We start from the raw sequence: 23,606 nt of genomic DNA, 5'->3' as shown, positions 1-23,606 counted from the left end.
AAAGTCGTTCAGTCGTGTCCGACTCTTGGCGACCCCAAGGACTGCAGCCTACCAGGCTCCTCCATCCATGGGATTTTCCAGGCAAGAGTACTGGAGTGGTTTGCCATTGCCCTCTCCAGAAATACATACTAATCAAACTAATAAAGATTAAATACAGAGTAAGAATATTAACTGTAGAAAAGAAAAAGCAACAAGTAACATACAAGGGAAACCCCATATGATTAACAGCTGATCATTTATAGAATCTCTGCAAGCCAGAGTGGAAAGGCAGGATATATTTAAAATACTGAAAGAAAAAAATCTACAACCAAGATTATTCTACCCAGCAAGAATCTCATTCAAAATTGATGGAGAAATCAAAAGCTTACAGACAGTATAAGTTAAGAAAATGTAGCAACACCACACCAGCTTTACAACAAATGTTAAAGGGACTTCTATAGACAGGAAACACAAGAGTAGGAAAAGACCTACAAAATCAAACTCAAAACAATTAAAACAATGCCAGTAGGAACACATATATCAATACCTATTTTTAATGTAAATGGATAAAATGCTTCAACCAAAAGACAAACACTGGCTGAATGCAAACAAAAGCAAGATCTATATAGATACTGTTTACAATAGATCTACTTCACACCTAGAGACACATACAGACTGAAAGTGAGAGGATGGAAAAAGATATTCCATTCAAATAGAAATCAAAAGAAAGCTGGAGGAGCAATTCTCATATCAGACAAAATAAACCTTAAAATAAAGAATATTGTAAGAGATGAAGGACACTACATTATGATCAAGGGATTAATCCAAGAAGAAGGCATGACAATTGTAACTATTTATGCACCCAACATAGGAGAACCTCAATACATAAGGCAAACACTAACAGACATAAAAGAGGAAATTGATAGCAACACAATAATAGTAAGGGACTTTAACACCCTACTTACACCAATGGTGAGATCATCAAGCCATAAAATTAATAAGGAAACACAAGCTTAAAATGACACATTAGGCCAGATGGAGCTAATTGGTATCTTCATGACATTACATCCAAATGCAGAATACACTTTCTTCTCAAGTGCATTCTCCAGGACAGACCCCAACATGAGTCACAAATAAACCCTCAATAAACTTAAGATAATTGAAATTATATGAAGCATTTTTCTGATCACAACACTATGAGTCTAGATATCAATTATAGGGGAAAAAAAACTGTAAAAAAAACCCCACAAAAACATTAAGATTAAACAATACATTTATAAATAATGAACAGGCTACTGAAGAAATTAAACAGGGAAATAAAAGTATTCCTAGAAGCAAATGACAATGAAAATATGAAGACCCAAGACCTATGGGATGCACCAAAAGCAGTTCTAACAGGGAGTATACAGCAATACAATCCTACCTCAAGAAACAAAAAAACCATTGAATAGACAGCCTAACTTTACACCTGAAATAACTTGAAAAAGAACAGAAAACCCCACAGTTAGTAGAAGGAAAGAAATGATAAGATCGGAGCAGAAATAAATGAAGGAAACAATAGTAAAGATTAGTAAAACTAAGATCTGATACTTTGAGAATATAAGCAAAGTTTACAAATCATTAACCAGAATCATCAAGCAAAAAAGAAGAATCAAATCAACATAATTAGAAATGTAAAAGACTAAGTTACAACAGACAACATGGAAATAAGAAGGATCACAAGAGACTATTTTGAGCAACTATATGCCAATGAAATGACAACCTGGAAGAAATGGAGGCAAAAATATGCAATGGGGAAAAGATAGTCTCTTTAATAAGCATCCTGGAAAAAATGGACAGCTACTTATGAAAAAATGAAATTAGAACACTTCTTAACATCATAAACAAAGATAAATTCAAAATAGATTAAAGTCATAAATATAAGACCAGAAACTATAAAACTCTTAGAGGAAAACATAGGCAGAACACTCCATAACATAAATTACAGTAATGTCCTCTATGACCCACCTCCCAGAGTAATGGAAATAAAAACAAAAATAAACAAGAGGGACTTAATTAAGCTGAAAGCTTTTCATGGCAAAGGAAACTATAAACAAGGAGAAAACAATACCTTGGGAGAATGGAAGAAAATAATAGCAAATGAAACAACTGAAAAAGGATTAATTTCCAACATATACAAGCAGCTCATGCAATCAAGGCCAGAAAAACAAACAACCCAATCAAAAAGTGGGCAAAAGACCTAAACAAACATTTCTCCAAAGAAGACATATAGAAGGCTAATAAACACATGAAAATAAGCTCAACATCGCTTGTTACTATATACATGCAAATCAAAACTACAATGAAATATCACCTCACACTGGTCAGAATGGACATCATCAAAAAAAAAATCTACATACAGTAAATGCTAGTGAGGTTGTGGAGAAAAGAGAACCCTCTTGAACTATTGGTGGGAATGTAAATTGATACAGCCACTATGAAAGAACAGTATGGAGATTCCTTAGAAAACTAAGACTAAAATTACCATATGACCCAACAATCCAACTACTGGGCATGTATCCTGAGAAAACTTTAATTGAAAAAAACATATATACCCCAGTGTTCACTGCAGCACTATTTACAGTAACTCGGACATGGAAGTAATCTACATATCCATTGATGGATGAATAGAAAAAAAAGCTGTGGCACATATATACAATGGAATATTACTCAGCCGCAAAGAGGAACACATTTGAGTCAGTGCTAAAGATGTGGATGGACCTAGAGCCTATCATACAGCAGGAAGTAAGTCAGAAAGAGAAAAACAAATACTGCATATTCATGAATGCATATATGGAATCTAGAAAGATGGTACTGATGAACTTATTTTCAGGGCTGCAATGGAGATGCAGACATAGAGAACAGATTTATGAACACTGGGGGGAGGGAAGGGAAGGAGACGGTGGGAAAGAGTAGCATAGAAACATATACATTCCATACGTGAAATAGATAGCCAGTGGGACTTTCCTGTATGATTCAGGGAACTCAGACTGGGGCTCTATGACAACCTAGAAGGGTGGGGTGTGGTGGGGGTTGGGAGGGAGGCCCAAGAGGGAAGGGACTTAAGTATACCTATGGCTGATTCATGTTGATATGTGGCAGAAACCAACACAATATTGTAAAGCAATTATCCTTCAATTAAAAATAAATAAAAATTTTATTTATTTATAAATATAAAATATTTATAAATATAAAATATAAATACATATAAAATTTATTTATAAAAATAAATAAATGAGATTCAACAGAAGTATGATGATGAATGATAGGTCCAGATTTCTTTAGTGCATTTCTGGAAAATGGGATTTTTAAATATTCAGTTCTGTTTCTTTCCCAGGCTTCCATTCCACTAAAGACCTTTGATCTGCTTGTCACTAAGCCAGCTGCTGCTCTTGCCGTCTATTGCTGAACACCCATAAAAACGCCCTTTGTATTTAGATCTCTCGTTCTCTGTGTGTTAAAGTCCAGTTTTACTCTGTCAAATTTCTGTGTTGTAATAACTCAAGTTACTCAACTTCTTAGTTTCATTCTCTCTTTTCTCCATGATTTGACTGTGCATTAGGTATTTGTATAATCTGGGACAAAGATGACTTCCTCAAAAGATGTCCTGAGAAAAAATCTGAAGCTAATCCATGGCTGTCCCATCACTTATGCTTTCGCAAACAACTGGGAAAAGATTGAACAGTTCCGAAGCAGACCAGATGACATCGTGATAGACACTTATCCCAAATCAGGTGAGTTCTGTGACCTGACAAATGCAGGTCTAAAGTCAACTTTTGTTTCCTGAAAATCAGCTTCTGTACAAAATTGTTAATATCCTAAATAAAATTAGTACTCCTAACAGTCAGCCTAGCCACCTACCCTGATTATATGAAAATAGACATTTGGGGCATAGAAGGGGAAATTCTACAGAATTAATTTTCTAAGAGACTATATTAAGATGGCAGGCTTCCAACAGGGACCTTCCCCCACATTCAGGTGAAGGTTAAAAAAATGTTCTTTTGCCACAGGTACAACTTGGATCAGTGAAATTGTGGACATGGTTCTACATGATGGGGATATTGAAAAATGTAAGCGAGATGTTATAACTGCTAAAGTTCCAATGTTGGAACTGGCTTTTCCTGGACTAAGGACTTCAGGTAATTTTAAATGACCTAGGAATTATAATTTTATAGTCACATATTAGTAACATATTAGTTACTGTATCTGTGATTTCCATTCAAGAAAAATGGAGTGTATTTGGTAACATGAAATAGAAGCATGCAAGTAGAACAGTAACCAAGGCATACAGAGAAACTGTAGTTTAGTCCATCACATGCGGGTCAATATATAATAACCAAAGATAAAAGAATTTTGTTATGGAAAATGACTAGAAATCTCACTGATGAAAAAGTTTCTTATCTTTTACTGAGTTCTGTTTTATAAAATTTATCAGATTAAATTTTCAATTTAGAATATTGCTGTAATTAAATAAATGTGTGTGTATGCTCTGTCTCTTTAGGCATGTCTGACTCTTTGCAACCCCACGGACTGTAGCCCACCAGGCTCCTCTGTCCAGGGGATTCTCCAGGCAAGAATACTGGAGTGGGTTGCCATGACCTCCTCCAGGGGATCTTCCTGACCCAGGGGTCAAACCCACATTTCTTGGATCTCCTGCATTGCAGGTGGATTCTTTTACTGCTGATCCACTGAGGAAGCTCAAACTAAATAAGTACCAATGCTTTTTAAAATACAAAATTCATTTTTAATAAATTTGGCAGTATATGAGTATCCTATATTTTATTGGCAGCCCTATAAGGCTGTTTATAATTTCTCCTATCTAGCCTGGCATTGTATTCCTAAAGCAGCTTAAGTTCTTTTTTCTTAATCACTGGATGTCTTGGTGGCCAACTGTAGTGTAAAACCTAACAGTTTGGTTTTGTATTTTTCTTTTTCATAATAAAAGTGCCTGACATATGCTTTGATTGCCAATGAAGCATCAATTTCAAAGAGGCATCTATTTTTAAAAAGGTGATCTCTAATAAATCTTGTTTTTTTTTCTTCCTGTGGTTTAAATTTCTGCTTTTATGTTTAAAATTCACCATTAAAGAGTGAGCACTTAAAACCCTAGGCCTCCCACCCCAAAATAAAATAAAAGCAGAACCCCGGGCCCACTCACTCTCTCTCCACCAATGACCTTGCTGTGTGGCACCAGGTATGCTATATAATTTCCAGGTCCTGTAAGTAACAAAATTTTATTTTTTAAATAAATAAATTTGGTAGATGAATTTCTTAGCTTAGATCCTTGCTGTAATCAAATAGAGAAGTACCATTTCTTAAAATACAAAATTTATTTTTAATATGATTCATTTTTTCATTGCACAAATATTTATTGAGTGTTTCTAAAGAATTATGTACAGATCTATGGGCTAGATATAAAACAATAAGTAAACTGGATTTCCTGTCTGAAAAGAGCTTACAATAATACTGTGACTTTAAATAAGTAAATAAACTAACAATATATGAATACTATTAGTTTAACACATCCAGAGTAGGGCTCTATGAAAGGGAACATGAGATTTTACTTTAGACTGGATATTTAGGGATCTTAGCTCTGAATGGAGACCTAAAACTTTGTACACAGCTAGATAAGGCATATTTCAGGAAGATGAAGGAGTAATATGGTGGCCTGGATGCAGTAAAGAGCTGGGTGGTAGTCTGGAGACTAAAAAAAAATCACCGCCACCAAAAATCAGCAACAATGAAAGATTGAAAAAGTGAGATTTAAAACAATTGAAGACTAGACAGGGACAGATCATGCAGGGCTCATAATTCTTAGGAATGTTCAGTGAACTATGACTCATAAATGAGATAATGAAAATGCAGATATAACAGCTGATGCTCTATAAAGATATCATTTATACTGTCAATACAATAGCTGTTGCAAAGCAAAAGTCAGTATGAGGTATGATGAAACTCCAAATTGCTAAGGTTGGTATTATTACTCCTCATTTTGGAGGTGAAGAAAGTGAAACCTTGAAACTCTGGGATACTTTCAGATGCTATATGATGAATAAGTGAGAAAGTTAGGATTTGAACCCAAAGAGGCTAACAGAGAACCCAAGTCCTTATTCATTAGAAAATACTGGCTCTTAGAATCCACGTTAATGAGGCTTGTGATTTGTTCAAAATTTAGCAACATTATATACTGCTCAAAAGTATTTCAAAAGGTTGGTTGAGAAATTCAGAAAATGCAGGCTCATTGGAGACTGTAGTACCTATGTAACCAAACTAAATTTCCTCAGGTTTAGAACAACTGGAGAAGAATCCATCACCCCGGGTTGTGAAAACACATCTGCCAATTGATCTCATTCCTAAATCTTTCTGGGAAAACAACTGCAAGGTATACTCTAAACAGCAAGTCAGTTTTTAACATGACTTTTAACTCTTTCTCACTCACGTAGTAAAGTAATTGCTCAAATGCGTTGTTCACCTGTTACCATAAGAAGTAAGCTATATAAGAAAGTGTTTAAATTTTTAAAAACACAGTATGTTTTAGCCTAAACATGCATACTCAAATTTTCCAAAATTATGTAGGAACAGAATCCTTATCTCAGCACAATATTGCTACTACTATTTCCCAGCTGTCCTCAATAGTCTGACCTTCTCTGAAAACTCAACATAAAGTTGTCGATTCTTATTTGTTTGGTAAAATTCTTCAGTGAGACACCTGAGCCTGGGTATTTGCTTTTGGGAAACTTTTAAATTGGAAACTTTTTTTTTTTCAATATTGTGAAGCTATTCAGATTATCTATCTGGCATTTACTAGCTTGTCGCATGTTGGAATCTAAGTTGTTAAATTCTAAGTTGTCGAATTTTGTAATGAAAAGTTGTTTGGAGCAGGAGCCGCATGCCTGGCTGTCCAGGCGCCTGCAGGAGCTCACAGTGCACCGGGGCTGGGATTGGCTGGGCAGAACACGCAGGCGTGGAGACCACAGACAAAGCACCTGCTTGCTCCTGGGCTGCCACGCTCTCAGGCTCTGCCTTGGAGGAGCAAGGAGGCTCAGAAAGATCAAGTGGATTGCTCAAGGTGACACACCAGTGTCACATCGCAGTGCTTGGCTCAGAGCTCAAGTATTTCTGAGAGTTGACCCCCTCCTGGCCATGCACTCTTGATTTCATGGAGATTTTCGACCATGTTGTTAAACTTGGTATAAATGGTTTGACTCCAGCGCCACAGGACTCAGAATGAGCACCTCGTGAAAGGCTGAGGTGGCATCTCCTCTACGAAGAAGGACAAGCTTGGTCTCTGCTGCCACAGTGGAGAGAAGTTAATTAAAGTAGCTCATTTTCAAATGAAGCCAAGTGGACAGAAAAGACCAAGCCCTGAACCTTTAGAGTGGGAGCACTGACTCCAAGACCCTAGACTACCAGAAAACTAACTCTAGGGAGCATCAAATAGTTAGAACTCACACACACAAAGGAAACCACTTGAATACAAGACCCAGCATCACCCATCCACCAGTAGCACCCTGTGCAGGACACCTCATTTAAACAACAAAGAAAACAAAATTACAAACCCAGTCATCAGCAGACAGGATTACCACCTCACTCAGCCTTGCCATCAGAGGAAAAACAAACAAACAAAAACTCAGCACAAATCTCTCCCTATACTAAGCTTACACAAACCACTGGACCAACCTTAAGAGGGCAGAAACCGAAAGGAAGAAAGAATTCAACCTTGAAGCCTGGGAAAAGGAGACCTCAAACACAGCAAGTTAAAACAAAATATGAAAAGGCAGAGAAATACTACACAAATGAAGGAACAAACTAGAAACCAGAAGCCAAAAAAAAGAAGAAGAAGAAGAAGAGGAAATAGGCAATAGGAAAGAGAATTCAGAATAATGATAATAAACATGATCCAAAACCTTGTAAACAAAATGGAGGAAATGCAAGAATCAATTAACAAAGACCTAGAAGAATTAAAGGATAAACATACAAACAACACAATTACTGAAATTAAAAATACTCTAGAAGGATTCAATAGCAGAATATCTGAAGCAGAAGAAGGAATCAGTGAGCTGGAGACAAAATGGTGGAAATAACTTCTGAAGAGCAGAATAAAGTAGAAGGAATAAAAAGAACTGAGGATAGTCTCAGAGACCTCTGGGACAATATCAAACACACCAACATTCGAAATATAAGTGTCCCAGAAGAAGAAGAGAAAAAGAAAGGATATGAGAAAATGTTTGAAGAGATTATAGTTGAAAATGTCCCCAGCATGGAAAAGGAAATAGTCAATCAAGTTCAACAGGTACAAAGAGTCTCATACAGGATAAACCCAAGGAGAAACATGCCAAGACACATACTAATCAAACTAACAAAGACTAAACACAGAGAAAGAAAAAGATAGTGCTAAGTTGTGTCTGACTCTTGAGATCCCACGAACAGTAGCCTGCCAGGCTCCTCTGTCCATGTAATTCTTCAGGCAAGAATACTAGAGTGGGTTGCCATTTCCTTCCCCAGGGGGACTTCCTGACCCAGGAATTGAACTCAAGTCTCCCACATTGCAGGCAGATGTTTTACCAACTGAGCTATGACACAAACACACACAAAAAAGAATATCAAAAGCAGCAAGGGAAAAAGAACAAGTAACATACAAAGGAAACCCCAAACACTTAACAGCTGATCTTTTATCAGAAACTCTTCAGACCAGAAGGGAATGGCAGGATATATTCAAAGAACTGAAAGGGAAAAGTCTACAACCAAGATTAATGTACCCAGCAAGGATCTCATTCAAAATTGATGGAGGAATAAAAAGCTTTTCAGACAAGCAAAAGTTAAAAGAGAATTCACTACCACCAAACCAGCTTTATAACAAATGTTAAAGGGACATATGTAGTCAAGAAATACAAAAGAAGAAAAACGATCTACAAAATCGACCCTAAACAATTAAGAAAATGGCAATAGGAACATATATATCAATAATTACTTTAAATGTAAATGGATTAAATGCTCCAACCAAAAGACACAGACTGGCTGAATGGATACAAAAACAAGACCCATATATATGCTGTCTATAAGAAACCCACTTCAGACTTTGAGACACATATAGACTGAAAGTAAGAGGATGAAAAAATATATTCCATGCAAATGGGAAGCAAAAAGCAGCTGGAGTAGCAATCCTCATGTCAGATGAAATAGACCTTAAAATAAAGAAGATTGCAAGAGGTAAGGGAGGACACTGCATAATGATCAAGGGATCAATCCAAGAGGAAGACATAATGATCATAAATATCTATGCACCCAACAAAGGAGCACCTCAATACATAAGACAAACACTAGCAGACAAAAAAGGATAAATTGACAGTAGCACAGTAATAGTAGGATACTTTAACACTGCACTCACACCAGTGGACAAATCACCAAAACAGAAAACGAATAAGGAAACACAAGTCTTAAATAACACATTAGACAAGATGGATCTCATTGATATCTTCAGGACATTCCATCCAAATGCAGAAGAATACAACTTCTTCTCTAGTGCACATGGAACATTCTCCAGGATAGACCACATCTTGGGCCACAAATCAAACCTCAGTAAATTTAAGAAAGTTGAAATTGTATCAAGCATCTTCTCTGACCACAATGCTATCAGACTAGATATCAATTACAAGAAAAAAAAAAAAAAACTGTAAAAAGCACAAACACATGGAGATTAAACAACATGTTTCTAAATAATCAACAGGTTACTAAAGAAATCAAAAGGGAAATTAAAAAATTTCTAGAAACAAATGACAATGAAAATACAACAACTCAAAACCTATGGGATGCAACAAAAGCAATTCTAAGAGGGATGTTTATAGTAATACAATTGTACCTCAAGAAACAAAAAAAAAAAACACTGAATAAAAATCTAACTTTGCACCTAAAACAACTGGAAAAAGAAGATGAAGAACAACAACAAAAATTAGTAGAAGGAAAGAAATCATGAGGATCAGAGCAGAAATAAGTGAAAAAGACAAAAAACAATAGTAAAGATGAATAAAACCAAAAGCTAAAAAAATAAAAACCTAAAAGCTGATTCTTTGAGAAGATAAACAAAATTGACAAAACTTTAGCCAGACTCATCAAGACAAAAAGAGAGAAGAATCAAACCAACAAAATTAGAAATTAAAAAGGAGAGGTTTCAACAGACAATGCAGAAATACAAAGGATTATAAAAGACTATTATGAACAACTATATGGCAATAAAATAGATAACCTGGAAGAAATGGACAGTTTCTTAGAAAAGTTCAATCTTCCAAGACTGAACCAGGAAGAAACAGAAGTATGAACAACCCAATTATAAGCACTGAATTTGAAGCTGTGACTAAAAAAAAAAAAAAATTCAAAAAACAAAAGCTCAGGACCAGATGGCATCACAAGAGAGTTCTATCAAACATTTAGAGCAGAGCTAATGCCTATCCTTTTAAAATTCTTTCAGAAAATTGCAGAGAAATGAACACTTCCAAACTCTTCCTACAAGGCCACCATCACCTTGATACCAAAACCAGACAAAGACAACACAAAAAAGAAAATTACAGGCCAATATCACTGATGAACATAGATGTAAAACTTCTCAACAAAATTTTAGCAAACACAATTCAGCAACTTATCAAAAAGCTCATACACCATGATCAAATTGTGTTTATTCCAGGGATGCAAGGATTCTTCTATATATGCAAATCAATCAATGTGATATACCATATTAACAAACTGAAAGATAAAAATCATAATACAATCTCAATAGATGCAGAAAAAGCCTTTGACAAAATTCAGCACCCATGTATGATTAAAACTCTTCAAGAAATGGGCATAGAAGGAACCAATCTCAACAAATAAAGGCCATATATGATAAGCCTACAGTAAACATTATTCTCAATGGTGAAAAACTGAAAGCATTCCCCCTAAGATCAGAGATAAGACAAGGGTGTTCACTTCTGCCACTATTATTCAACATAGTTCTGGAAGTCCTAGCTACAGCAATCAGAGAAGAAAAATAAATAAAAGGAATCCAGATCAGAAAAGAAGTAAAGCTCTCACTGTTTGCAGATGACATGATTTTGTACATAGACAACACTAAAGACAGTATCAGAAAATTACTAGAGCTAATCAGTGAATTTAACAGTGTTGCAGGATACAAAATCAATGCACAGAAATCACTTGCATTTCCATATACTAACAATGAAAAATCAGAAAGAGAAATTAAGGAATCAATCCCATTCACCACTGCAACAAAAAGAATTAAATATCTTGGAATAAACTTACCTAAGGAGACAAAAGAACTGTACACAGAAAATTATAAGACACTAATGAAAGAAATCAAAGATGACATAAACAGATGGAAGGATATTCCCTGTTCCTGGGTAGGAAGAATCAATATTGTGAAAATGACTATACTACCAAATACAACCTACAGATTCAATGCAATTCCTATCAAATTACCAGTGGAATTTTTCACAGAACAAGAACAAAAAACCTCACAATTCATATGCAAACACAAAAGACCCTGAATAGCCAAAGCAGTCTTGAGAAAGAAAAATGGAGCTGGAGGACTCAACCTTCCTGACTTCATATTATATTGCAAAGCTACAGTCATCAAGACAGTATGGTACTGTCACAAAAACAGAAGTATAGACCAATGGAATAAGATAGAAAGCCCAGAAATAAACCCATGCACCTACGGGTACCTTATTTTTGACAAAGGAGGCAAGAATATACAATGAGGCAAAGACAGGCTCTCCAGTAAATGGTGCTGGGAAAACTAGACAGCTACATGTAAAAGAATGCAATTAGAATACTTCCTAACACCATACACAAAGCTAAACTCAAAATGGATTAAAGACCTAAAAATGTAAGACCAGAAACTATAAAACTCTTAGAGGAAAACATAGGCAGAATACTCGATGATGTAAATCAAAGCAGATCCTCTATGACCCACCTCCTAGAGTATTGGAAATAAAAATAAAAGTAAACAAATGGGACCTGATTAAACTTAAAAGCTTTTGCACAGCAAAGGAAACTATAAGCAAGGTGAAAGATAACCCTCAGAGCTGGAGAAAATAATAGCAAATGAAAAAACTAACAAAGGATTAATTTCCAAAATATATAAGCAGCTCATACAACTCAATACCAGAAAAGCACACAACCCAATCAAAAAGTGGGAAAAAGACCTAAACAGAAATTTCTCCAAAGAAGACATACAGATGGCTAACAAACTCATGAAAAGATGCTCAACAACACTCATTATTAGATAAATACAAATCAAAACTATAATGAGATATCACTTCACACTGGTCATAAAGGCCATCATTAAGAAGTCTACAAACAATAAATGCTGGAGAAAGTGTGGAGAAACGGGAATGCTCTTGCACTGTTGGTGAGAATGTAAATTGATACAGCCACTATGGAAGACGGTATGGAGATTCCTTAAAAAACTAGGAATAAAACCACCATATGACCCAGCCGTCCTGCTCCTAGGCATATACCCTGAGAAAACCAAAATTGAAAGAGACCCGTGTATCCCATTGGTCATTGCAGCACTATTCACAATAGCTAAAACATGGAAGCAACCTAGATGTCCATCAACAGATGAATGGGTAAAGAAATTGTGGTACATATACACAATGGAACATTATTACTCAGCCATAAAAAGTCAGTTCTAATGAGTTGGATGAACCTAGAACCTATTATACAGAGTGAAGTAAGTCAAAAAGAGAAAGATAAATATCATATTCTAACACATATATACTGAATCTAGAAAAATGGTACTGAAGAGTTTATTTACAGGACAACAATGGAGAAACAGACATAGAGAACAGACTTATGGACATTGGGGAGAGGGGAGGAGAGGGTGAGATGTATGGAAAGAGTAACATGGAAACTTACATCACCATATATAAAATAGATAGCCAATGGGAATTTGTTGCATGGCTCAGGAAACTCAAACAGGGGCTCTGTATCAATCTGGAGGGGTGGGGTGGGTAAGGAGGGAGGTTCAAAAGGGAGGGGATGTATGTATACCTATGGCTGATTCTGGAGAAGGAAATGGCAACCCACTCCAGTATCCTTGCCTGGAAAATCTCATGGATAGAGGAGCCTAGTGGGCTGCAGTCCTTGGGGTTGCAAAGAGTCGGGCACGACTGAGTGACTAACACTTACTTACGGCTGACTCATGTTGAGGTTTGACAGAAAACAACAAAATTATGTAAAGAAATTATCCTTCAATAAAAAGTAAATTAAAAAAAAGAAAAATTGTTAAAAATACTCCCTCATTCCTTAACAGACTTCATTTTCTACAGTAATTTTATTTCTAAAGAATTTTAGATTGATAGCAAAATTGAAAGGAAGTTAGAGATTTTCCACATATCTCTTGTACCTGCATATCCAAAGACTTCTTATTATCAGTAACTTATGTCCTCTCTATTTTGTCAGTCTTGGTAGATATTTATCAATTTTGTTGATTTTTTTAAAGAAAGATCCAACTTTTTCTTTTCTATTAATTTTCTTAATATTTTGCTGTTTTTAATTTCATGGATTTCAAATCTGTTGTTTTACATGCCTACTGTATGTTACTTTTTTTAAAAAATAAAATATCATGCATTTGATTTTCTTCATCCTCCCCTTACAGATCATTTATCTGGCTCGAAATGCCAAGGATGTTGCTGTCTCATTTTACCACTTTGACTTAATGAATAATTTGCAGCCTCTTCCTGGAACCTGGGGAGAATATCTAGAGAAATTCTTGACTGGAAATGGTAGGATGGCCTTAGCTAAAAATTAATGTCATTAAAAAATATTTTTAATAATATTAACCATTACAAGTATGAATTTCCCTTTCAAAACACTCACTTCTTTTTCCAAATCAGTAACAAGTATATTAAAAAATCATTTCAAATTAAATCAAATACATTTAATATTTTGCTATGACATTCAATATATAACCTGGTATTAAACATCAGCTTAATGAAAATATTCTCAAACCTCTTTTCAGTCACTAAAATCCATTCTAAGTTCCTACTCACAACAGAAATTTATTTGCCCAAATCATTAGTTAGATCTTTTATACATACATTTACAGTAGTTAGATAAATAAGTGATATGAGTACTTCATAAAAGAATAGTTTTCTTCTGCATGTGGCCAAGTGTAACCTATTGGAGGTCAATGTATTTCCATTTGAAATGTTTCTTTTGTAATTAATATATTTAAAAATCTGAAATTTGTGCATCCATAAGTAGCTGATTATATATACTTGTTCACATAGACTTTATAGTTTCAGTTCCTTTATTACTAAATTCCACAAAATATTTGTATAATTTGACTTATTTTTCACAAACAAATCTTTAATTTGATAAATGTTTATGGAAATAAGCTGTTTTTCCGGTTTTAGTGGCCTATGGTTCCTGGTTTAATCATGTTAAAAGTTGGTGGAAGAAAAAGGAAGAACACCCAATACTTTTCTTATTCTATGAAGATATGAAAGAGGTAAAATGGTAGAAATACACTGTAGATAATTCCTCAACTACATCCTGGAGCAAAAGGATTAATAGTTTTTTCAATTAATCTATGGAGTTCAAATGATATAACTGCTTTGCCTATTTTCCATGTCTGTTTACCCAGATCTTGCTAAGATCTTCAATGAATCTGTGAAATCAGTGACATTTTTATCCTCTTATCCTTTTTAATCATTGTGTTTCTCTTTAGCACCTTTCTTTTCAAATTTGTCTCCTTCATTTAATGGGTTATCATTCTGTTTGTCATGGTTTTCCTGTGAATCTCTATCATTTAGTCATCTTTTTTTTAAACTCTTTATTATGGATTGATGATCATATCTACGCCCACTGTTGCCAAGACTATGTGCTAATTACCCACCAAAAACTCCATTTTAACTTCTAACCTGAATTCAGATCCTTGTTTTTCTAAAAATGACCCTCAAATTTAACATGCTGAAAATTAAACTCATCTTGCTTCTCTCTCTCTCCAATAGGTAATCCTTTTCTTTTATCCTGTCTTTTGGTTAATGATGTTTGGTTGTTCATTCAGTGTTGAAAGTTTGAAAGTAAATTGTCCTCATTGACTTTCATGCAGTGAATATGGTTCCATTTTCTCCTGAACATCCCATTGGTTCACATGCCTTACCTATTATATCTTAAGTGTGCTCCTCTCTTTTACATTCTTCCTATTAGTTCAGGTATTCATAAAGATTTTTCTAGTCTCCCACATGAACTAGTATTAGCCTAAAGACTATTGCAAAGTTCCAGGCCTATCCTCAGGCTATTTTATTTCATTAGGAAATACACACATGCACACACACACACACACACACACACACACACACACACGTGGAAACCAAGCTTATCTAGTTGTAAAAGCCTGAACATGCAAATAAGGATATCTTGTAGAATTTCAGATTCTTGATGGAAGGCATCTCTATCTTTCTTGTAACTGCATCCACAGTACTTACACCTACCACATATATAGGTGCTCATGGCCACTTATTGTATGCATAAGTGATTGCTTGAATGAATGAATGAGCAGTGATTACAAACATGTGTGTGTGTGTGTGTGTGTGTGTGTGTGTGTGTGTTAGTTGCTTAGTCGTGTCCAACTCTCTGCAACCCCATAGCCTGTAGGCCACCAGGCCGCTCTGTCCACGGGATTCTCCAGGCAAGAACACTGGAGTGGGTGGCCATTTCCTTCTCCAAAAAGAACCATAGAAAGAAAGAAAGTGAAGTCGCTTAGTCGTGTCTGACACTTTGCAATCCCATGGACTGTAGCCTACCAACCATGGAATTTTCCAGGCAAGAGTACTGGAGTGGGTTGCCATTTCCTTCTCCTTACAAACATCTGAGTAACATCAATAAAGAACCTGCCTGCAATGCGGGAGACTCTGGTTTAGTCCTTGGATTGGGAAGTTCCCCTGGAGAAGGGAATGGCAACCCACCCCGGTATTCTTGCCTGGAAAATTGCATGGACAGAGGGGACTGGTGGGCTACAGTCCATGGGGTCACAAAGAGTTGGACAGGACTGAGTAAGGAACACTTTCACTTTTTTTGTTTTGATCCTACTCAGCACAGAAACCTTACCTTATGTAAACTCTCTCTTGTTGCATGTATTTCTGAGAAACTCTGGGCATTTCTCATGTCTTATCAGTGAGTCCTTTTCTACTCTGCCCAGGCTCCCACTCTCTATCACACTTACTTGTAGCTCATAGAGAATCTGTGACCTAAACATTACCATTGCCACTTTATGACAATTTGCTGGCAACACAATAGACAACTGTAAAATTAGAGTGGTTTTAGGAAACCGCTTTTAAAAAGTGATGCTCTCCGTTGAGTGTTTGGTTAATCAGAATTAAGTTATAAGTTCTTCATAAGACAGAAAACTGTCCTTCTGTGCCAACTATTTCTTTTTACTTTCTGGAGACCAAAGTAAAACTTATTCACTTTATGAAGAAAGCAAATTTAACTTCTGGATGTAGTTCTTTTTCTCCATAGGATAAACAAAATAATACATTTCCTAGGCTGAGCTGGTATCCAAATTCTGAGTCAGACATCACGCTGCTCCCCACATGACACGCTTGGGTCAAATATTTCTCTCCTTATTCATTGAAAATGCCTTTTTCAGATCAATTTATGCATATTGATTTACAGTCTGGCCTAATCAGTTCTATAAGAATATCCTGATATTTTGAATCCCACTCAGACTTACTATACATTGAACTTATTAGAAAATATTTTTTCCTATCACAGTTATATTTTAGACAATGTTATAGAAATGGTTTTCATATAAAAATAATAATAGGACAAAATTATAAGTATAGATCAAGAATAAAGTTCAGAGAGAAGCCTAGTAATTTACATCAGGTTTATGAATGCATCAATTCTCAAACTCTCAATCAATGAGGTGAAAAAGAAGTAGAAGCCAGCACTCTCTGCTTTAACTTCTACTTGTCTATAAATTAGCATCATCACTGATACTTTGGCAGTGGCCAAATTATTCTTCAAACACTATAAATAAGTAACAGAAATTGCTCTATATTTGTTTGCCTGTCCATATGTTTCTTCTGTTTTCACTACTAACTTTTCTCTTAGTCTTTTCTGCACTATCATTATTTCTGACATTTAAGTCATGTTAACCCCTGGTACCCCATTAATAGCTGTCTCAGTGTTGTCTTATCAAGATCTGATACATAAAATATTGTCAGAACTTCCATTATAGGAAACTCTTTACCAAAACATACACATGCAAACACATTCAATGCACACACACACACACACACACACTCAACACACACTCAACACACACAGAGTTAATAAGACACATTATTAAAGAGTTGTGCCTCTACTACATAACAGATACAATCCAAATCCTTCAGCAGGACATCCAATGATGTTCTAAATTTTATCCCAATTCATCTTTCCTGCCTCATAGCTTCTCTCACTCCTATGAACAACTCAACCCTAACTCCAACCACTTTTCTTTTTTCTCACTTTAACACAGTGAGTTGATGCTTCCAAGAGTTATATTTTCTTTACTGGAAATTTATTCTCCAACTGCTCAGGAGACTGCATCTTGGTAAACTCTGACACATCTTTCTAAATTAAGCTTGGATATTAATCCCTTCAAAATCTTTCTAGACATATCTATATAGATTTTTGCTTAGCTCCCTAAAAAGTTACAGATGTTAAGTTAATGCCATTAGAATTTGAGAAATTATTTATTTCTCAGATTTTTTTTTCTTCTTATTCTCAATGACTAATGAGTAATTTGGGTATTGCTATCTTTACATCTTCACTGGAATTTATTTTTAATAATTTACATACAAGCAAGATTTCATCAGTGTTTATAACTTTAAAAAATATCTGCAGTTTCCCCTGAATTTATTATAGTATTTTTATTAAATATTATTATTATAAACAAGAAACCAATTTGGAGGAGTAACAGAAAAATAAAGTCGGAATAAAGATACTGGGTCCCTAAAACATTCAGTTTTCAAATTTAACTGCAAATTGAGCTTAAAATTTTTGCTACAATCTGTTTTACTAAATGCTATTAATAATTTTGTTAAAGTTTATTATTATTGTACTTTGAATGAAAAATGAGACTTAGAATAAGCAAATATTTCCACTCTACCTTTACTAAACATAAATTATTGATCTTTTTTCATTTTCATGATTTTTTTCACACTATTTTAATGATTTATTGTTTACTATTTTCTTGGGTGTATCTCTACCCTGTTGATAGAATCCAAAGCAAGAAATCAAGAAGGTTGTTCGATTTCTAGAGAAAAACCTGGATGATGAGATCTTGGATAAGATAATCCATCACACATCATTTGAAATGATGAAGGACAACCCTCTAGTGAATTATACACATCTGCCAAGTGAAGTGATGGACCACAGCAAGTCCTCATTTATGCGAAAAGGTTACTATTTTCTGAGTTTATTTTTCCTTTTTGCTTTCTTATGAATTGCTCTGACATGAGGGTTAGCTTTGTAATCTCTACCAAGTTACTTAGGCAGTTTGGGGCTCAATTTTTTCATCTGTAAAATAAGGACACTAAAAATACCTACCATAAAAGTTGCTGAGTTAGATTAGAAATTATCAAAGAAAATAATGCATGTAGACCTGTTATTGGAATACCTTGAGTACCTAATAATCTTTCTCCCTTTCTTTACGACCCTGCAAAAAGGGAGTGGTTTTGTCACTTCTGATGTGAGTCATTTTGTATTTTTTTATTCTTATAACTTAAATCTTTGTTTAAATTGGCACAGGCCTCCTCCTTCTTCCCAGTAATAAATTAATGTCAGTCAGTGTAGTACCATCTCTATAGACTCATTATCATTAGAAAGCAGTGGTCATTTTGTTAGGAAGGATCCACAAAGAGAAAGGACATGTGGGAAGTTTTTGTTCCCTAAAAATACTATCTGAATTATGTTAATGGTAAACCTGGAATCTAAAGTTAACTTAAGATAACAATAGAGAAATATGACATTCACTGTCAAAATACGGCTCTATTTCAATTAAGTCAAGTACTATAAACTGTGGGTTATCATATGTGGTTTGGGTCAAAAATGTGTTATTATCTTAAATGTGAGAATTTATCCACCTAGTCATGTCACGCTATCTTTTCAATATTCTTTACTGAATTGGAGAGAAAGATATAATTTCAGTTGGTGTGCCTGAAAGTAAACATAACCTGGGAATATATTGTATATACGAACATGTGGATTAAGACCCTCAATTGTGAAAGTATTATATGATTACAGATTTTTCTAACACATTTTTCTCTATACCTTAGTGTACACCTAGTGTTTTCAAATTAAGTTGTTGTTTTTTTTTAATTTTCAAAACACTACTTAAAAATTAAGCTCTAGTATAAGAGGTCAAGGATAATTTTTCATTGTAAATGGTGTATTACAAGTTTGAACAAAGAAGACTGATACAGCACAGCACACAACAACACACACACACGTTTTCCTGGTGGAAGAAACAGAGACAAAAAAAAAAAAAAAAACCACCAAAAACCTTATTAATTAAACAAGGCAAATTTTTGTTATACCAGATCATTGAATATAACTTCCAAGAGAGCTTTTTCCTCAGTCATGAAAATTGATGCCATTGGATGATATCTCATTAGGGTATAGAAATAACCTCAGTATCTGGATTCCACGGTTTCTACAACTTCAAAGGAAGAGAGTACATAAGAAAGACACTCTTTCCACCCCCCTGGGAGTAGTGAAGGACACAACTTTTGTGGTCAGATTGCTCTGGGGTTTATCCAGTCTGTGCCATTCCCTGAATCTTTGACGTTGCATACACTAATAAATCTGCCAAAGTTCTGGTTACATCACTGATAAAATGGAGAAAAGAATAACATCTGAAGCACAAGCTTTGGGGGAGGATTTTCATAGAAGATATGTAAGCTTGCATTGTATTTTTTCTGACCAAAAATTATATACACAAAAGTCGGAAGTCATATTATCTTGCAGTTTAGTATGTTCTTATCTAATATAACATCTATTCATTTATTTATTCATGCATTCAATAACACTTAAAAGATATCTTTTATTTGTTAGTTAATATTTAAGAAAAGGTCTTCATGAACAACTATATGCAGATCATATTCTCTAGAATGTAAATAACACATATATGCTCAAGAAGCTCATATTGTAATGCAAGAGAATGAATATTGGAAAATTCTCAAAAGTGAAGTATGAATAAAGGGCTAAGAACAGTTTTGAAGGATTCCACTCTGGATAATCAAGGTCATAGTTTGGTCACACAATATTAATGATGATAGGGAGATGATAAAGTCCAATGTTTCTGCTTATGTCCCAAACTGCAACAAAACAGAAAATCTTCGGATTTGGCCAGAATTTATTTTATCAAAAATTTTTTATGCTTCCTCACTCTTGTGAAGCAAATGTGTTTGTGTATATAATATTTATACTCAAAATAGATTATAGAAGATTATTAGAATGCTTTATATATGACTCTTTATTGTTTAAATCTACACTTCCTCTTTTCAATGACAACTTTAGAGGTGTACTATCCCAAATATGAACTACCTTCACATACATTCCAAAGAACTATCAACATCTGGTGAAAATAGAATAAAGTGTAGTAACCAGGGAAACAATCTTGTGTATGGGGATGTCTCTTGTTAAAAATGATTTAAAATCTTCATGAAGCCATCATGGTTTAATAAGACTTGCAATTCAATATGATTGTATTTATTCATTTTAAAATTTTACTTATTTTTGGTTGCACTGGGTCTTCATTGCTGCACATGGGTTTTCTCCAGTTTTGGCAACTGGGGGCTACTCTCTAGCTGCGCAGTACAGGCTTCTTTTTGTGGTGGCTCCTTTTGTGCAGATGAGAGGCTCTAGGGCATGTGGGCTCAGTAGCTGTGGCATCCAGGCTCAGTAGTTGCAGCTCATGGGCTCTAGAGCATGAACTCAGTGGTTGTGGTGCATGGGCTTGGTTGCCCCATGGCATGTGGGATCTTCCTGGATGAGGGACAGAACCCATGTCCCCTTAATTGGCAGGCAGATTCTTAACGACTGGACCACCAGGGAAGTACAATTTAATGTTAAATAAATTGGAAAAGTAATGTTTTCCTCCAAACACATCAGCAGTACATTAAAAATATATTTCTCAAATAGTTTTAAGCATCCAAGAATAAAAGATTAAATGGAAATATATATCCCAACAGTTTCACTTCTATAAAAATTGTTCAGTGATTCTATATGTTTGATTTTAATGCTATTCTTCTCCTCTAAAATTAAAATAAGATGTATCTAGTGAGTTCAGGGAACACAAGAATCATCCAAATATCCTAACATCCTCATTTATTATTTCTGGGAAATTATATTTATCAACTTTCTGTTTCACAGTTTGATTGTACTCATCACCAGTTCTTTGTACAGTTTCCAAAAGCAACTCATGAAATACTAGAAAATATTCCCTGATCGTTGATTCAGCGACCAGTGGTTACCCCACCATCTGGGACAATTAGAAACACTAAAATAATCTCTTCAGGAAATTATTGTACAGCTGCAAATTTAGACAAGAAAACTAACCCTTTTTATAATGTTTCTTTAAACCAGAGTCTGTTTAATTATGAACATATCAAAGTGTTAGTCACTCAATTGTGTCCAACTCTTTGTGACTCCATGGACTGTAGTCCACCTCTGTCCATGGAATTCTCCAGGCAAGAATACTGGAGTGGGCAGCCATTCCCACTCCAGGGGATCTTCCTGACCCAGGGATCAAACCCGGGTCTCCTGCATTGCAGGCAGATTGTTTACCATCTGAGTCACCAGTGAAGACTATTGTTTATTTATATATAGATGGAGGTAATTACCAATAAAAGAAGAAATGAATATTAAGGTATTCAAATACAAGGAAAGGCTTCCTTTAAACTCTTTTAGTCTTTTCTTTTGGTTATACAATGGCTTTTCCTTCATAAAACAAATATTTTATTCATTCACATGTTTTCTTATTTGTAATTTTTAGGGATTGCAGGTGACTGGAAGAATTATTTCACAGTGGCCCAAAATGAGAAATTTGATGCCATTTATAAGAAGGAAATGTCTGAGACTGAACTTCAGTTCCGTACAGAGATTTAAGGAACCTAAACTGAAAATCTGAAGAAAAAAGTCTGATCTGCAGTTTGGTGAAATAAGGACAGCTAGGATTTAATTTGGGCAATTGAATGGTTTTATAAAGGAAAAAAAAAAATGTGCTTCTAAGCTTTGATTTTTCAATGTGGTTAATTAGGTCCTCATTCACTTTGAGAGAGTCCCTAAAACAAGAACAAACCGTTACCTTTTCATAAACTCTTCCTGCCTTTTCCTTGTGGTTTAAAATTAAGTTCTACTCCCTACTAACATGGCTCAAGAAATGCTGCTTTAACACTGGTACTATGTTTCCTAGCTCTGCCCCAATTTCCCTTTCCTGAAAATTTGACCCAGGACTCTTTGTGCCTTTACTGTCTGTCTTCGGGATTTCAAGTTGTTCCGTGAGTCATAGCTCATCCGGCCTTGCCTCTCTTGCAATTATATGATTCATGTCTCAGATAGTATGGTTCAGGTTTTGGAAATGTTGTTTCTATACCTGATTTCTGTTTATCCAAATTTCTAAATTCTGAGTATGTAATTTTCAAGTCTCCAAAGATGAAAGATCATCATTAGTCTCCCTCTGGCTATTCCTTGGGAATAGGAGCTCCGCTCTGAGCACCTAAGCTGAGTGCTGGAACCTACTTCCTATGGAGAGTTCTTCCAGAATTCAACAGCTTCCTATGATTCCTGAGAATTTCCTATTGCCATGATATGGTTACATTTGGGAGCATCTTGGTTTCTTCATCTTGTATCTGAACAGATGCGAATCCCTTAATAATACTTTCAATATTTCCGATATAATCATATCTACCATTAAAACTTTCCCCATCTGGTGCCTACAAGAGATTCTCTAGGCTGAATGTCCACCACACCTTCCCAACCCAATGTCTTTTCCACCCATTTTTCTACTCTTAGGTCTATCTGTTGGTCTCTTTGATGGATTTTTCCTTGGAATATAAGTCTTTTAGTAAATATGTGTAAGTTTTAAGGTAATCTTTTACAAGAGATGTCTCATTACAAGAGATCTCTTATATCTAAGAGATATATTAGCATTCTTTTATTTTTAATTGAACATAGCTGATTTACAATATTATGTTAGTTTCAGATATATAGCATTGAGTCAATTTTTTGTAGACTGTACCCCATTTAAAGCTATTGCAAAATAAAGACTATCTCTCTCTGTGCTGCACAATACAACCTTGTTGCTTATTTATTTTACACATTGTAGTTTGTATAGTTTAAATACATACCACTATTTTGTCTGTCCATACTTCTCTCTCCTGGTAACCACTAGTTTGTTCTCTATATCTCTGAATCTGTTTCTGTTATGTTATAGTCTTTTGTTTTACTTTATAGATTCCACTCATGAGGGATGACATAGAGTATGTGTCTTTCTCTAACTCATTTCACTAAGCATAATGCTCTCTAAGTGTATTTAC

The 23,606-nt window shown here is 35.0% G+C and overlaps 1 protein-coding gene across 3 annotated transcripts in view; it reads left to right on the top strand.

Annotated features, from left to right (window-relative positions):
- The window catches only part of SULT1B1 (sulfotransferase family 1B member 1), a 34,377-nt gene extending 11,016 nt beyond the window's left edge, over window positions 1-23,361 (top strand). For 2 of the 3 annotated variants that reach the window (XM_043448489.1, XM_043448490.1), the window contains exons 2-8: window positions 3,581-3,752; window positions 4,029-4,157; window positions 6,303-6,400; window positions 13,670-13,796; window positions 14,430-14,524; window positions 18,287-18,467; window positions 22,064-23,361. In XM_043448489.1, coding sequence (XP_043304424.1) covers window positions 3,605-3,752; window positions 4,029-4,157; window positions 6,303-6,400; window positions 13,670-13,796; window positions 14,430-14,524; window positions 18,287-18,467; window positions 22,064-22,176 — 891 coding nt within the window. In that variant the 5' untranslated portion in view covers window positions 3,581-3,604 and the 3' untranslated portion in view covers window positions 22,177-23,361. Of the gene's footprint in view, window positions 1-3,451; window positions 3,471-3,580; window positions 3,753-4,028; window positions 4,158-6,302; window positions 6,401-13,669; window positions 13,797-14,429; window positions 14,525-18,286; window positions 18,468-22,063 lie in introns of those variants that run through there. The other variant, XM_043448491.1, reaches the window with a different exon arrangement.
- The last annotated feature ends 245 nt before the right edge of the window (window positions 23,362-23,606 follow it).

Source organism: Cervus canadensis, chromosome 26 (genome assembly GCF_019320065.1).
Source record: "Cervus canadensis isolate Bull #8, Minnesota chromosome 26, ASM1932006v1, whole genome shotgun sequence".
Lineage (NCBI taxonomy): Eukaryota > Metazoa > Chordata > Mammalia > Artiodactyla > Cervidae > Cervus > Cervus canadensis.
Note: the sequence above shows the minus strand (reverse complement) of the source record. Positions and strands in the feature narration are given on the sequence as shown.